The sequence below is a fragment of the Gymnoscopelus braueri genome, assembly GCF_963280865.1.
Source record: "Gymnoscopelus braueri genome assembly, chromosome: 16".
Taxonomy (NCBI): Eukaryota; Metazoa; Chordata; class Actinopteri; order Myctophiformes; family Myctophidae; genus Gymnoscopelus; species Gymnoscopelus braueri.
This window is the reverse complement of record NC_137616.1, coordinates 24,856,534-24,872,758: the sequence shown is the minus strand read 5'-3', so window position 1 is coordinate 24,872,758 and position 16,225 is coordinate 24,856,534. Positions and strand designations below refer to the sequence as shown.

Sequence of the window (16,225 nt, the reverse complement as noted above, 5' to 3'; positions counted from 1 at the left end):
ATAGCGCTATGAGCTTGTATATCTGCTATTTTTGAAAAATCATGAAAATGTGTGCAAATCTTTGAATGCATATATTTTTAAAGCAAACATGTTTAACTCAAATCTTTACTTCTGGGGGTTACTGTCACAAAATATGAGATGAGAAGGCTATACTACTTTACTGTAGTATAGCCAGGATAAAACAACACTTATGCGATATCACAATATTATGATACCCAAAATCTCAGACAATATCTAATCTCATATTACTATATCAATATATCAAGGTATTGCCCAGCCCTAAATGCCTTTTTACTCCTTATGTAAAACACTTTGAATTCCCTGTCTACGAAGTGTGCTATGCCTCAGCTCAACCAAACATTTTCATATATGAAATGTAACCACTAGCGAAAATAGCAGATCTACAAGCTCACAACCCGTCGCATAGACACACGGCCGGAAGCGGAAGGCCTACAAATTCACGCCCACTTTTGAGACAGCGCCGCTACTCGAGGTCCTTTAGAACGATGAACTGCAGCTCTCAATGCAATCTCTATGAGAGGCATTGTAAAATACCGTAATTTCACTGGTTAACTACTGAAGCTGTAGCGATTTTTTTTGTGTTCTAATAAAGTATCCCATTTGTTTAATTTATCCTTTTTAATGTCCCATATCTGCCATCTCGATATACTACCCACAATATACTATAATATACTCCATCAGTATGTCAAAACCGCTAGCATCGGCGATCTAGAGTTTAAGTGGTCGCATGGTATATACATCACGGACACATCCCTTGAGGTTTTCAATACCCAGAAAACTGACACCATTGAAACCTTTTCGGGTTATTTGTTTTTTTTTGGGGAGGCGAGATCTTAGTTGGGTAGTTGGGGTGCCTCTACAGTGGGTACGCCACTGGTCGCCGCTCGGCGCTCGTAAAGACAGTGATGTCACTGAAATGCGAAAACTTGTCTGTCTGCCGTCTCGCCTCTGCTGTGTTAACATTATGGGTAACTCGTTAAAGTGGCAAATTAAATGTGAAACACATCAACTATTAAGAAAACAAGAAGATATGTTGACACTCCATACATTTGGAAACATATTTTTATTTAAATCAATATCGTCTTCAGTTAATGCAGGATAATTTTAAAAGTAGGCTAACTCTCATATCCTCTCAGGGAATGCATTGGCAGGTGCAGTTCATCGTTCTAAAGGACCTCGAGTAGCGGCGCTGTCTCAAAAGTGGGCGTGAATTTGTAGGCCTTCCGCTTCCGGCCGTGTGTCTCTATGTGAGCTTATAGATCGGCTATTTTCGCTATTCATCATAGAACTAAGTTTATAGGGCTTAGATGGTTACACGCTGAGGAAGGCTTGACGCCGAAACGCGTCCGTGTCTGCTGTCCGTGCATCTATGAATTCAAAGTACCAGAAGGACTTCGGAGTGCTGGCTATTACTTTCTTACTTAGATGGTTAAACCCTAGCAGTCTCATCCTAACCGTTCTCCCCCCTGTGTTTGTACTGTGCGTAGCTGGTGGAGGAGTGCTGCCTGAGCCCCATTGGGAGTGTGTTCATGGCAGGGAGCCGTATGGGTCTCTCTCCGAAGCCCAGCAAACAGCAGCTGTGGAGCATCACTCCCGACGGCCTCATCCGATTCAATGCCTCCCCTGATCTGCTTCTGGAGGCCAAAGGTGGGCTGGAGTGATTGTGACATATTGACCAAGATTCGATGTCGTGTTAAATATATCTGCAAATGTCTCTCTTTGACGTGTGATGTGCAAATGTCTTTCTTTGATGCGTGTCTTTCTTTGATGTTTGATGTGTGTGTGCTATTGGTTAGTAGACAAGTTGGGTTTGTCACTTAGCATAATACAATGCGTGCCTGAAGGTTTAGACAGCATTTAAAAGTCAACAGATATGTTGCAGTTGCAGTTTGTTGCAGTACCATCTTCTTCAATGCCGTAACGTTGCAAATCCCACTCATCTAATACTCCATGCAGATTAAAATAAATTCTACAAATAATTTCCAAATATATTAATATTTTACATATGAAATTACACTATGGTTCAAAATTCAGCTATGGTACATTACAGAGTGAATCTTAAATGCAGTCTCTGTATCAGAAGTCATTTAGACCCTTAAATCAGTTGTGACACAATTAGAATCAGGACACAGGAACCAAAGTCATTGTTGCATTATTACAGACTACACACTGGAGCTACAATTACTGTACACTGGCAGGTATTTATGTTAGGAGGCTTACGTTGGAATCACTGTGAATTAGTGACACCTTGTGGACTAAACCATGCCAGTGTAAGAGCCATAGTAGCATTTAATAGGTTTACGTTCACACTGTATTCCGGACACTAGATCATTCCCAAGTAAATATTTGTTTTACATTTTTTTAATAACCTTTATATCCCAATTACAATCATGCCTTTATAGAAGAGTAAAAAGAATATATTATTGCCTAAAGACTAAGAAATTTACAAAGAATAAGCCATTAAAGCTATAGCATACCGTAATAATGTCTGTGTAAAATAAACATTTCTAATAACACGGATATGAGCTCATTCTAGGAAATGTACACACAAAACAAAAACTATTAAACCTACTGCAATATTCTAGCCTGGCTCCAGACCATAGACTCCACCCACTCACTAAGTGGACTGAGCTTCAGTCAGATTATCAGGCAAGCAATATTCATGTGCATGTAAACCCACTCACTGGTGAACAATCTCCTTCTCCCTCTTCTGCAGGGGGTCATAACTACGACAAAAACCAAGTGATTCTCAACACATTTGATCCAAAGAAACTCACCCAAAGATGGACAGTGGTGATTCTTTGAAGACCTATGAAGCAGCAATTATTGGAGCCCTGATATTCTCTGAAAGAGAGCTCCCGTGCAGGCTCTGGGGCCAGGATGAGATGCAATGATGGCGTCAGCAGGACATGTCCTGCTGGAGGACCATATCGTTTCCAATGAGAAGGTCAACATGGGGGAGTTGTGGAAAAATCCATAAGATTGTATTACTTGCCACTTTACACACCAAAAGAAAAGGACAAAGAAGTGGCATTCATTACTCTGTTACGAGAAAGGACCTCGAACTTGAAATGCATTGTTTTACACATTCAGTAATATACCATGAGGTCTATATAGTCTTTTCCCATGAATTAAGCTGCTTGCAAGTGTAATATTATAAATGCCTCTATCACACCTTGTTAATGCGATGTTCTTTTTCCTTTTGGTACAGTAATTGTTTACTCCTGCTGTTGCCATTCTATGTGTAAATAACATCAGAGATGATGGAAAAACCCTAATTTGTTAAAAAGACGCTTCTGTACCTTGTAAAAAAAAATAAACAATCAAACAAATTGTCGTTTCAAATTAAATCAAATGTGTATTATCATGTGTATTATCAGCCAATATTTCAAACACATTAAAATTTTCAAGGATGATTTCAGCCACGCTTAGTACAAGAAAAACCCAATCCAAAAAGTCTAATAATAATAAATCTAATAATCCAGTATTTTTTATTTGTTTTATTTTTGTTACCAACAGACATAACAGTAAAAAACAAAAAACAATTAAAACATTGTAAGTTATGTTTTTACCATTTTGTTCCCCAAGTGTAGCTTGGATGGAGGCTAGCAAGGTTGTGAGAGGTGTCGTTTCCTACACAGTAAAATCCTCAGTGTAAATTCATCCATTTGAAACTATGAGGGTGTGTTTTTTTTTTTTTACATTTGTTCACCCTCCGTCGTTAAATTAACACCAAGGATTTTACTGTGTATGCGGCTAACTGTCACATATGACAGCTCAGGGTCCACAGCCCTCAGCCATTGGATACAAGTTGAACCCTTACGGTAAGGTGAAGTCATGCATGCTGTTGACTGCACATCCCCATGTGGCCTTTGTCTCTCTGGACAGCTCACTCCCATTCAGTAGTTGTCTTTGGGAGATCGCAAAAAAATTGGTGCTCTGCATTCTGTCTCTTAGCTTATTGTGGCTCGCTCCATGACATGCTCTGCGTCTCCAGCCTCTCTGGGAAGGTCCTCGACCATCTCTTTGGCCTGTGTGAGACCTTCATCCTCTTCTGCCACTCTGACCACCGTCTTCCCCCTGGCGTGGCCCTGCTCCAGCTTCTGGAAGGCCTGAGGCACCTGGGAGAATGGAAACTGGGCCTCCACCACCGGCAGAATCTGAGGTGGAACCAGGAGACGTGTTAACGTGGATGTTGGCTCCATCATTAACCACTTAAAACCTCCGTACTTGGTAAACTTGACCCGAGTTGGCTCTGTAGTTTGTCAAATCGCTTAATAGAAAACAGGCTAGCAGAGTCAATATATCAGGGAACACCTGTATTCATATCCGTGCAAAATATGCTCTATAATTTGACACTCGGTAAACGATTATTTTTATTCACTAATGAAAAATAAAAAGTTTAAGTAAGTAAAGTAAAGTTAAAGGTAGGGTACGTGACATTTTTTTGTTAATAGGTTAAAGCCCTATATTGTTATAGTAATCATTGGTATAGTGTTTGTTCAGTAACAGTGGTCTCCCCATCTCTCCAGCTCTTTAATGAACAGAAAATACATTTTCAGTTGGGTGGCAAATCTTCAGCCAATCAGGAGAAAGCTTACATTTTATAGTATTCCAGTTCCAATTCGGTCTGCTCATTTCTTTGTGTCACCACTTCCAACTTCACTTGTTTAATCTATTTTGTGTGCGTTGACTTGCCTTATTGAATAAAATTGGTATCCCAACCTGAAAACGCATTTTCTGGAGACCACTGTTACTGAACAAACACCAATGAGTACTATTAGAATGCAAAGCAATTTAACTCTTATTTTAACAAACAAATATCACTTACCCTACCATTAAACACCATATTTCATACAAGCTTGCAGAAATTATTTTAAAATAAATCTTAAAGATTAAAAAATTGGGAAATGAAAATGAGTGCTGATGTACAGTCGTACTGTAAACTTTGTGTATAGTTGCATACTGCAATAATATTGTGCGGTTGTCACAAAATCCCAAGGCACACCTGGACTTGTCTCATGGCACACAAGTGTGCACACTGTTTGGGAAACACTGCTTTATAATATCTGGGGAAAGAATGGCCAACATTCCTGCATTTCCTGCTAATGCCAAATCATCCCCAGCAAATCATTCACCGTTGCATTCATGGTGTTCAACCAAACAGAAAAAGAAAGGGAGGGAGGGGTTTAGAATGTGATGAGGCTGGACAATACTAAACTACACCAGCCCCACCCAACCCCACCCCACTACCACACACACACACACACACACACCACCCTAACTGGACTTGTTATTCTTGTCAGCATCTCCTGTCATTCACAATGAATGGGGAGCACAGCAGCATCACACTGCAGAGCGTCCACACGTCTGAATGAGAACCAGAGATATGGAGTTATTTGTGTGTGTGTGTGTGGGGGAGGGTCATCATCAATATGACTTCCCACCCCACCCCGCCCACCCCACACACACACACAGGGTCCGAGCATGCTGCTTGCTGTAAAGCCCTAGGACAAAGGGTCTGAGGTCCCGTGCGCTTAACGAATGGCTGCTCAGCACTGTTTGAAAACCCATTCATAGCCTGCCGGCGCCTGACTCATCGGCCGGCAAACCAGCCACAACCAACCAGCACAGCAGGGGGGAGGATCTGAATACAGCAGCAATGCACGGCATCCCTGGCACGCTCCTGTATTCAGTTTGCTGTGCAGTCTCCCATAGCTGCATCGATTTTGCATTCTTACATGCCGCAGACTGACTGGGAATGGTGTGCAAAATGACTAAATGTAACATCTTTTCCGCTGTCTATCAGTGTTGGTTGGTCGAGAGCAAAGATGTTGTGCTATATACAGTACATGGGGAAAAAATTGTAATACCTTTCCTGCATCCACCAGCTGGCAGACCTCGTCCAGGGCAGGGCCATCAGGAGCATAGAATCCCCAGCGGTAAAACGCTCCGCGTGACATAATGTTCTGTGAGGCAATAAGAGAGGAGAGGAGATGATACTAAAGATGCAAGATAGATTATGTCATGTCACTTAAGAAACACTGCACAACAACAGGGATGTCATTGGATAGCTGCCATCATTTGGGTATTGCTCTGTATGGATTTTTTTGGAGAAAAACACCAATCAATGTTCCTTGGATATACAACAAAGGAAGTACAATAAGCTGATTCATTAAATCCCCAAATAGTCTTGGGCTTGGGGATAATAATAACAATTAATACATTTGCCACCAAAGTAAGACAATCAAACCTTCATGCATATTTAACATAGTTCTCTCACATCACTAGAGACTTAACTTGCCAGACTATTAAACTAACTAGAGGTAACAGAGAAAACATAATGTTGCAGTAAGTCAAAATACATGAATGTAGGCAAAATACAGGGATTTTATACTAGATGTCAACCAACAGAACAAATCACCAGTGACTTAGGCAAATTGTCCCACCTGGCAAAGAGTATTATTTTATTGATAACATATACTGAAGCTCCTTGAAAGAAAAAACAAACAAAAAAACATTTGACATTGAAGCTACAGCTGTCCACAGAATTAGAAAGGCTTTAAGAAGCAAGGTGAGCTATTTGATGTACGAAGTATATAGGGATTAAGTGGCTAATACTATTAAATAATTCATGCTAATTATTAGCCTCACTTTGCCACCTCTTAGGCTTTTGTAACACTAGCAGCCAGTTTCCAAACAGTCATTCTCATGTCTTTCTGCTTCTTTCAACAATGTTCTCAAATTATCCACCAGAGGGTGCAGTTGGGCAAAATATCCCCAATTTGCAAAGCGTCACTGTCCAGTGTTGACTGCACTGGGCTGGGCTGGGTGTGACTGACTCATATGTCTGAGCTCCGCCAAACTGACCAGCCGACTGCTCCTGGGGGGACAATGGGCTCCGGAGGCTTGGTGGGAAACACACAAACACTGGTATTTGCAGGGGGAGAGAGAGTCAGCCACAAACTGCCCAAATACTGCTGTTTCAGCAAATGACACGCACGCACACACACATCCACACAACCCTAATGCCGCCAGCTCTGCCGTCAGCCATGCCTGCACAACCCAAGGATAACTTGACTCAGTCCCCAAAGCAGCCCCACCCTGTTCCAAAATATTCATCCACTCAGTCCAGTCCAACTCACTACACCTATTACACACGGGCTCCGCAAACAAGAGCAGCTGGAATTAAAGGGAACACACTCACAAAAACAGGGAGCTTACACACACACACACACACACACACACACACACACACACACACACACACAGAAACCGAAAACAAATGAGTCTTGAGGTTCCCTCTTCTGCACATTTGCTGTCAGGTTTATTAAGCGCATGCTATAGCTGATCAAGCATAAACTCTCATGAATAAAGAATCCATTACAAAAGCCAGAGTCAGGTTCATGCAAGCCTCTTTGTTGCCTTGATCCACCACAAGGGAACATCAGTCCATCTGATGTGGAGGCTGAATGCCGGACTGGAAATTCATCAAAGCAACCAGCTGCAACAGGTGGAGACACCCATTTCACTGTGATGTCATTTCATGTTGTTGAGGTCATTAACCTTAAATGTGAGGTGTGGTACTCTTGTTGATTCTTGACATTGTGTACTGTTAATCGTCGATTACCAATTCCAACATAAAAGGTGATTTCTGGGGCATTAAATAGTAATGGCTGGTTACTGTTAAATTGGACAGAAAAAAAGCTGTTATTTCTCATTAATTGTTTAAAGATTCTATTCAGTCCAACCTCTATTTCCTAAATATAGGTATACATTCTTAGACATCTGTTAATCTTCTAATCTACATTGATGCCAATAGGACAATCCAACGTATCTAAAATACTTAGATCGAGATAACTATCTAATTTCAGCCAATTTCAGCCATTTTCTTTATTGCTTTTACAACTTGCTTGTTGTTTTCCCAAAGTTCACTGAACCGTATTCAAGGTGTAAATTAATATTTCTTCTGGCAGGTGGTTAGACAAGTCAGTAAACAAAAAAGTGTCTCTCTCACTACCTAGCTATCACTTCACTTCATCACTCCCCTGTGTGCTTTTGTGTGGGTAAATTCACTAAGTAAGCTCAATGGCTCGTTTACCTGTACGGCCTTGTTGTGTAGGGAGAACCCTGAGCGAATGACTCCATCCACCAGGCCCATGGCATCAGTGTTGTGGAGGAAGGGCGATACCAGGGTGACGTACTTGGCCCCCTCCCAGGACTTAAGCAGGCCCAGAGCCCACTGCTCCATCTCACCGCCCACGTTGTCGAGAATCACATCAAACCTGCAGAGTGGCAGCTTTATGAACAGGGGGGAATCTGGGAGGCAAAATATTGTTCAGCATGGATGAATATAAATAAAACATCCTGACGGGTTGACGAGTTACAAGATCGTGCACTGAATTCAGTATGACAAATCGCTCGTTAATGTGCTAATTCAGTTTGGGTCATGGTAATGGTTAAATTATTTTATTTTGAGAAGAGTTCCCAATTGAGAAAGATGGGAGGGTGGAGAACAGGGGCATCTAGCATCCAGTCAGGTCTCCATGGAAACACCAGGAAATGAATCAGATGTTTACCTCGCTTTTTAGAGAAGGTAGAAAAAAAACACTCACACGCACTTCCAACCGCTATTAGAGCCACACACGACTCTTTCATTACTTTGTACTTGTCCTCCACACTCCGTGGTCAAGACAAACTGACACAGGGGCCTATTTCTGGAAGAGAACATTCTCTGCTCCATTTCATTCACTCTTCTTAAGGATATCGTTTAATCTGTTTGTTGCTCCGGTCTTCTCCAGAGACACGCTCCGAGGGGACATTTCCAACATAAATCACACATACCTCTCCATCATGTCCAGCTGTGCAGCCGAGTCCCCTGATGTGTAGTCCACCACTTCGTCGGCCCCCAGCCCTCTAACAAGTCCCTCCGCGTTGTGAGAGCAGGTTACAGTGACGTGGGCGCCCCAAGCCTTCAGTAACTGGCAGCACACACAGGGGTAAAGAAATACACATGTCCATCAGTGGGGCGCATGTTATTTTTTTTTTTTCTCCCCTATTTAGTTGTTATGCCAATTATTTCCTCCCCACACACATTCCTGTGTCGTTACTGCCGTTGTATCCTACCGACTCACCTGCCAGTGAGGAGCCCCCACCGGGAGGACGTAGAGCCTCCGTCCTACTCCTCCCGCCCAACACTCCCTGCTGACAGGCACCGCCCCAAAACCCGTAGGAGTACAGTAACAATTGCAGTAACAATTATGACCCTCCCCGCCCGGCTTCCCTCCCCCGAACACGGGCCAATTGTGTTCGTATAAACACTCGACAAAGCCGTATGCGCCACGGTGGATTCGAACCCCCGACTCTGTGGTGGTGGGCAGCTACTTTACCACTGCTCCACCCGAGTGCTGTGGGCACATGTTCACGCTGAGTTTAGAATGGTCAGATATGAATGCTGATGGAGTTTGACTGCGGAGAGTGACACTACACTGGCTCCCCGTAGCGGCTCGCATTCAGTTTAAAACCCTGGTGCTAGCCTATAGGGCAGTGAAAGGAACAGCTCCTTCTTACCTCCGGGCTATGGTCGATGCCTACTAGGGCTGTCAGAACGAATTTCACTATTCGAAAATAATTCGAATGTGAAAAAAAATTATAATATTCGAATGCTAAAATTCCCATTCGTATATAGAAAAACATATATATATATATTATTTTTTTTTGACCTACCAATGCGAAAACAAATGCCTTCATCATGTTTCTCCCTATAAAGGTCACTTGTTTATAGTAACAGAGAAAGTTACGTTTTAAAAAGTTACGTTTAAAAAATTTTTTTTTAATTAATTAATTATAAATTATATAACATATTCGAAAATATTCGAATATTAAAAATAATAAAGCATTGAAATTCGAATGGGATTATAGAGGAGAACTGACAGCCCTAATGCCTACACCCCTGCCCGGCCACTTCGGTCTGCCACCTCGGGCGACTGATTGCCTCGTCACTCAAGGGTCCTTCTGGTCGATCTACACGGTCACGACTTTTTTCTGTTCTGGCCCCACAGTGGTGGAATGAACTTCCCACTGATGTCAGGACAGCAGAGTCACTGCCCATCTTCCGCCGCAGGCTGAAAACCCACCTCTTCGGAAAACACTACCCTTCCTCTTTGCCTGGCCTACTTGTTGTTAACTAGTTGTACGAACTCTTGTTTTATTGTTGTATTGTTTTATTGGATCTTGTTTAGTCGATACACTTATTTGTTTTAGCTCTTGCTAATTTGATTTTGCTATATTGTCTCATCTGTTTAAGAAAGTAGGTAGCTGATATATTGCACCTTTACCTTAGTGCTAGGTATACTCTTGGTTGCTTGTTTTTGCAGAAAATGCACTTAAGACTTCTGGTGATTAGTAGTTTCGTTCCCTACCTATGTTGAATGCACTTATTGTAAGTCGCTTTGGATAAAAGAGTCTGCTAAATGACTGTAATGTAATTTCCGTAGTATAAGGCGCACCTGAATATAAGCCGCACCAGCCAATTTTTTGTAAAAAAGCAAATGTGTACATATACAAGCCGCACTGGACTATAAGCCGCAGGTGTGAAGCCCCTAGTGGCCGTTAGCTGTAAAAATCCATAGATTAGCCGCACCATTGTATGGGCCGCAGGGTTCAAAGCATGGGAAAAAAGTAACGTCTTATAGTCCGGAAATTACGGTAATGTAATGACCTTACCTGAATAGAAAATGTTCCCACACCTCCTGATCCTCCAGTGATCAAAACTCTGGAAGAAAAAACAATTGGGAAATACAGAGTCAGTTACAGTACAGTAGCATGCATGCGTGATGACAAATACAGTCAGACACTACAACACAGGTTTTCCGAGTCGGGTGGGGGCAAACACTTTCAACCTGGTGTAGCCATTTTGAACCTGTCATTACTGTCAAAAATGAGATTGTAGATTGGCCATTTCCTGGGTTGTTTCTTTTTAAGTCATTTTGCAACAAGGGGGCCCACAGCCAGAGGCTATGGGCCTTTTTGGGGGGTCTTTGAAATGGAAACGTTTGGGAACACATACACCAATTGGGATCATTTGGAAATGAGGGTACTGCATCTAACTAAAGTAACCATGGCTGGAGCGATAGTTACCTTTTGTTGGAGCAGTTGTCTCTGCAAAGGCCACCCGCATTGACGAGGGCAGACAAGGCTGTGGCGGCTACATAGGGAATGGATGCTGCCTCCACGTGACTCAGCGATATTGGTTTGTGGGAGACCTGTAACATACATACAAACGTGCATACACAAACACCAGCTCAACATCAACAGCCAAGCATAGTCAAAGTGGCCACAGTAAAATCATCAGTGTTACTTCATCCATGTGTAACTCAGCGAGTATGCAAATGTAACCAAATAGCTACACTCTCAAGAGTTAAATTAATGCTGAGGATTCTACTGTGTGTGACGAGAACTAGCTAGAAGCTGCCAAGTGAACAGAGCTTCCAACAAGCCAGGGGGTTCAGAGGAAAACACAGGGCAGTTTGTCTGTCTGCCTAATTGCTGCCTCAGAGGCTCACGCAACCAGAATAACTTAATCCCAATTAATTAATGTACCGTAAACGGCTGCAGGATAACATAACAGGGCATACTGTTCGTACGAACACACAGTTCTCTGACACTCATGCCCTTGTTGCTGCTTGTTCGAAAACTGCGTAATCATATGGAACTTCATTCCATTCAAGGTTGAAAGGTCTGACAATAAACAACATGTCCTGCAGGATTTAGGTCAGTCTGCTAGTAAAAAAAATAAAAACGAAAAAGACGGTTACATAAAGGCAGATTTCAAATTACAGTAGTACGATTAAAATTGCCACATTTATTGGCAAAAAAGGGATTGTATTACTTTTTATTCTTGCCATGCAGTAGCCAATTCAATTAAGGCTTCTTTATTTTTCCCCTCTAGTGCCTTGGTCTTTTCCCTTGTTTGCCATTTAACATTTGTTACCCAATTGTACCAAAGAGCACTTTGTTTTGGGATTTGTAAAGGTATTTTTTTTGCCATATTTATTGTTGATGTACTGCGCGCGCGTGCGTGCGTGCGTGCGTGTGTGTGTGTGTGTGTGTGTGTGTGTGTATAGATGGATAGATAAAATCAACTCTATATACTGTACCTCATACTCTGTAAGAGTCACAAACTCTGCAAGGCTTCCTTGTTTCCATGGAGAGACAGCAGCCCACACCTGTAACGCACATTTGTCATTCAACAGACCGTGCACCAGGCACTTTGGCTGGTAACTCTTGGTTGTTTGGGGTTAAATAAGTAATAATATAAATAATGTCAGATAAATATTTATATTGTAGAATTTAGGCAAATTTCTTGTTCACTTTGCATCGTCACATTTCCTCTTTGGGTCAAAAAGATTTGTTTAAACCCATTAAAACCGGGAAAGCATTAGTGTCATTTTAGATTCTTGCGTTGGCTATTCAAAAATAGCAGATATACAAGCTGACAGCGCGTCACTTCGTGCCGCGCTGTGAGCTTGTACATCTGCTATTTTTGAACATTTTTTAAACATCTTGAAAGTGTGAGAACTACTGATTTTAGAAGGCTTTTGTAGAATCGGCCTCGGGTTTTCATGGGATCAACCGTAAGTCTGCAGGGTAGCTCCAACAAGGAGACAGGCCAGGCCCTTACCTCATCTCCTGGAGTGAAGTGAGTCACTCCGGAGCCACAGTCCACCACTACGCCAGAGACATCACGGCCCAGTATCAGAGGGAACTCAGTGTTATTCTGCATGAACAACGTTGGATCCCGCCTGAGGTTCAGCAGTGTGGCCCCATACCCACCTGAAATCAAAGCAACGCATTGTGTTTAAAACGTAGTAAAGGCGCTCTGGGTCACCATGCCATAGGCACTCAGAACACAGACTCACTTTTCCCGGTGTTTCACCGAAAGTCGGTGTGGTTTTGAGGTTAGGTAAGGTTTAGGCATAATTTCAGTGAGGTTAGGGTTAGGCATAGTGTTTGTGAGGTTAGGGTTAAGGTTAGGTTCAGGCATAGTATTTGTGAAGAAAACAGTCAGGGTTGAGGCGCAACCTGGCACACACCAATGAAAGAGGGAGTCAGAACCTCAGAACACACCAGTTCACTGGTTCAACATTTGACCTTTGTCACAACTTCAATGGTTCCTTTAAAATTTATTTTATTCTTACTGTTTTAATGCATTTGATACAATTACACAAGAATTAAGACTACAAAATGCACCAAACCTGACCACCATATGTGTTGATATTAAACATTCAATCTTAATAAGCATGCATGCATAACTTGGTACAGTAGTAGCTATCACTACCACTTACCCCTCATAGATGTATCGATGGGATTAAGGCTAGCAGCATGGACCTGGATCATCACATCACTGTCAGTCACAGTGGGGATCGGGGCTTCGTCTGTGAACCTCAACACGGCGTTGGTGCCATAGCCGTCAATAACCCAGGCTGACATACAGTTCTGCTGTCTGGAGGACGACCTGCACAAATGTCTTCTGCAAACGTGCACATTATTGCCTCTGGCACGGGCTAATGTTTTGGTCGAACCTACTGCCGTCCTGTAGGAAGGACATAAAAGCCTTATCGATGTCAGTAGTCTCACAGACCCCATTTAAATGCTGTTTCTGTCTGGTCTACTAAGTGATCTTGTAACACCTAAACGTACACAGACATTAGGAAGCAGACAGGAGGACACTTAGCTAGCGAGCTATCCGGCTAATGTTGTTAGCATGTCAAGGTTGGCTCCACTGGATGTTATGCAAGCTAGGACACATAATGCATGGCATGCGCATGTGTTATGTAGATCCGCTAAATCCTAAATTGGGCGAGAGCCTCTTCGCTGTCCGTCACACAAATAAACGTGTGCTATTAATTAGCAATTAGCATGAAACTCTTCTAAATAAAGTGATACAGCCTGATACTACTAGCTGTAGCTGTATGTGTATACCCTTTGAACTCCCTGCAACAGCCAATCAGAGTGCTCGGGCTGAGATTTTTAGCCAATAGGACAGGACAACAAGACGTGCACTCTTCAGAGAAGATGGAGAAGGGAATGCATGAAGTCAGCCAATGGACCGAGATTTGCTTTTAAAATGTTTTAACAATTCGGCCCCCCCCTAATGTCAAATTGACTGGACTTGATACTATATATAGACTTGGATGTCTGTCCTGAAGGACATGTATGGACGATTGGTACTGTTGGAAATTGGAACAATGACCTTTGATTGCCTGTGATGCCTTTGTATATTTCTTTGATTTGTCTGATGATGTTCAAAGTGATGCAATTGTTTTTTGTTTTGTTTTTGTTTTGTTTGTCTGTTTTATTTTATGTATGTCCATAATGTGATTACAGAATGTATGAAAATTGGAAATAAAATTCAAGTGCTAAAAAAAAAAAAATGTTTTAACAAACAAACATACTGAAAATAGCAGATCTACAAGCTCACAACGCATTACATAGCAATGTGTTGTGAGCTAGTAGATCTCCTATTTTCAGTATTTGTGCAGGACACCAAGTATAAAATACAGCTTAAGTGGTTAATAGATTTGTTAATATAAAAAATATATAAAACACTTCTCGATTATTTGATTATGATGAAATAATTTCTAAGAAAATAAACAATATTTGTATCCCTATTCCCTAATATCAGTGACTCATGGACATGAACATCAAGTGTGGATTTTAAATGATCATACTACCCAGCACACATGGCGTATAGCAACTTACACCGGCCAATAAACCATAGAGCAGACCTACTACTGTTAATTGCTTCTGCAAAACCAAAGTAATTTGGCTATTTGTTACTGTAATTAGGGGCTTGATGAGCTCACAAGGCCGGTGAGATGACATGGAGCCCTCCCCAGTCCCCATAAGGAAACATTATGTTGCCCCAACCCCAACTGACCCTTTTGGTTACAGTGCCACATGGCCAACTAGAAAAGTATGCTCCTCAGAGCACAGGTCTCCGCCAGGGTGCCTACCCAGGGCCCGCAAACCTTTGTCATAGCCACTTGGAATGGGATCTGAAAAATCAAACTTATACATCTTGATCACATGATCCCAGAGATAATGGCCCCTCCAGCAAACTTGGCCAATCGCAGTCAGTCGGAATAGAATCCGAAGAATTTGACAGATTCATTTTGATGACTACAGAGATAATGTGTACCAATTTGGGTGAGGTTTAGACAAAATCGGTTGGAGTAGTAGCAAAAAGTGTGTTTTGTAAAGAAAACGCAACATGGTGGAAAACTTAGTTGGAGAGTTCCGTAATGATCCAAGGAATCCAAGGGGAAAATATTTTGATTGTATGACCTACAGTTCAAGAGTTATAGGCCAAAACATGAATCGGCCTGTTATATCGCCTCCATGAGGCCGATTTGAAGTAGGAATTGTAGGGTGACATTTCTTCCTTGGCCTAATGGGAATGTGCGTGCAAAGTTTCACGGCAATCGGACGCTGACGCTGTGTTCATGATTTGAGGCATTTTATTCCAAACGGGCCACTCCTGCAAACTTTGGAAGACAATCTTAGCCTATCAGGATGGAATATAAAAAATCGGACAGATCCATCTTGATCACATGAGGTAACCTGTACCGATTGGTGTGATGTTTGGACAAAATCTGTGGGAGTAATTGTTTTTCAAAATTTGGCCTCCTGGTGGCGCTATAAAAGGTAGATGTGAAAAATGCAGGACATAGGTTTTTCCTTGGCCTCTAGGGTGTGTGTGTGCAAAGTCTTGGCAGTTACAGGTAAAAACGTGAATCGGCCTGTTGTAGCGCCACCATGAGGCCGATTTGAAAACTGTAGGGTGGCATTTCTTCCTTGGCCTAGTGGGAATGTGTGTGCACGCATTCGGCTTCTGTGTATCCTGCCAAGGTAAAGTGCAGTAACTACGTTTTTGGACACACCGACTTATTTGTGTATCCCAAACGTCAAATTAGCCTTTGTGATTTTGGGGGATAAACAATTACCTCAAGAACAGATGTAAAATTAGTGTAATATCACTTATATGCCGATATCTCATTTGGCTGACCAGTTGAATCACTTTTAAACCCATTTTTCAGTGATTTTTATTTTCGTAGTTACTGCACTTTACCTTGGCAGGGCACAGTTAAATAGTGTTTTCTATAATTTGACTGATGACAATGTACAGAAGATGTCTTACTGT

At 42.0% G+C, this 16,225-nt stretch overlaps 2 protein-coding genes across 4 annotated transcripts in view; one reads left to right on the top strand and one right to left on the bottom strand.

Annotated features, from left to right (window-relative positions):
- LOC308103487 (uncharacterized protein) overlaps nucleotides 1–3,361 on the top strand; it is a 38,256-nt gene extending 34,895 nt beyond the window's left edge. For all 3 annotated transcript variants that reach the window (XM_080453463.1, XM_080453462.1, XM_080453464.1), the window contains 2 exons: nucleotides 1,509–1,668; nucleotides 2,738–3,361. In XM_080453463.1, coding sequence (XP_080309589.1) covers nucleotides 1,509–1,668; nucleotides 2,738–2,826 — 249 coding nt within the window. In that variant the 3' untranslated portion in view covers nucleotides 2,827–3,361. The remainder of the gene's footprint in view (nucleotides 1–1,508; nucleotides 1,669–2,737) is intronic.
- Nucleotides 3,362–3,535: 174 nt separating this feature from the next.
- Nucleotides 3,536–14,006, bottom strand: LOC308103152 (reticulon-4-interacting protein 1 homolog, mitochondrial-like). The gene is made up of 9 exons (XM_080453036.1): nucleotides 13,368–14,006; nucleotides 12,704–12,855; nucleotides 12,180–12,248; nucleotides 11,161–11,285; nucleotides 10,747–10,795; nucleotides 8,866–9,002; nucleotides 8,123–8,306; nucleotides 5,895–5,990; nucleotides 3,536–4,181 (listed from the first exon to the last, which is right to left on the bottom strand). The coding sequence occupies exons 1-9, from the start codon at nucleotides 13,666–13,668 to the stop codon at nucleotides 3,975–3,977; spliced, it is 1,320 nt and encodes a 439-aa protein (XP_080309162.1). The 5' UTR covers nucleotides 13,669–14,006; the 3' UTR covers nucleotides 3,536–3,974.
- Between the last annotated feature and the right edge of the window lie 2,219 nt (nucleotides 14,007–16,225).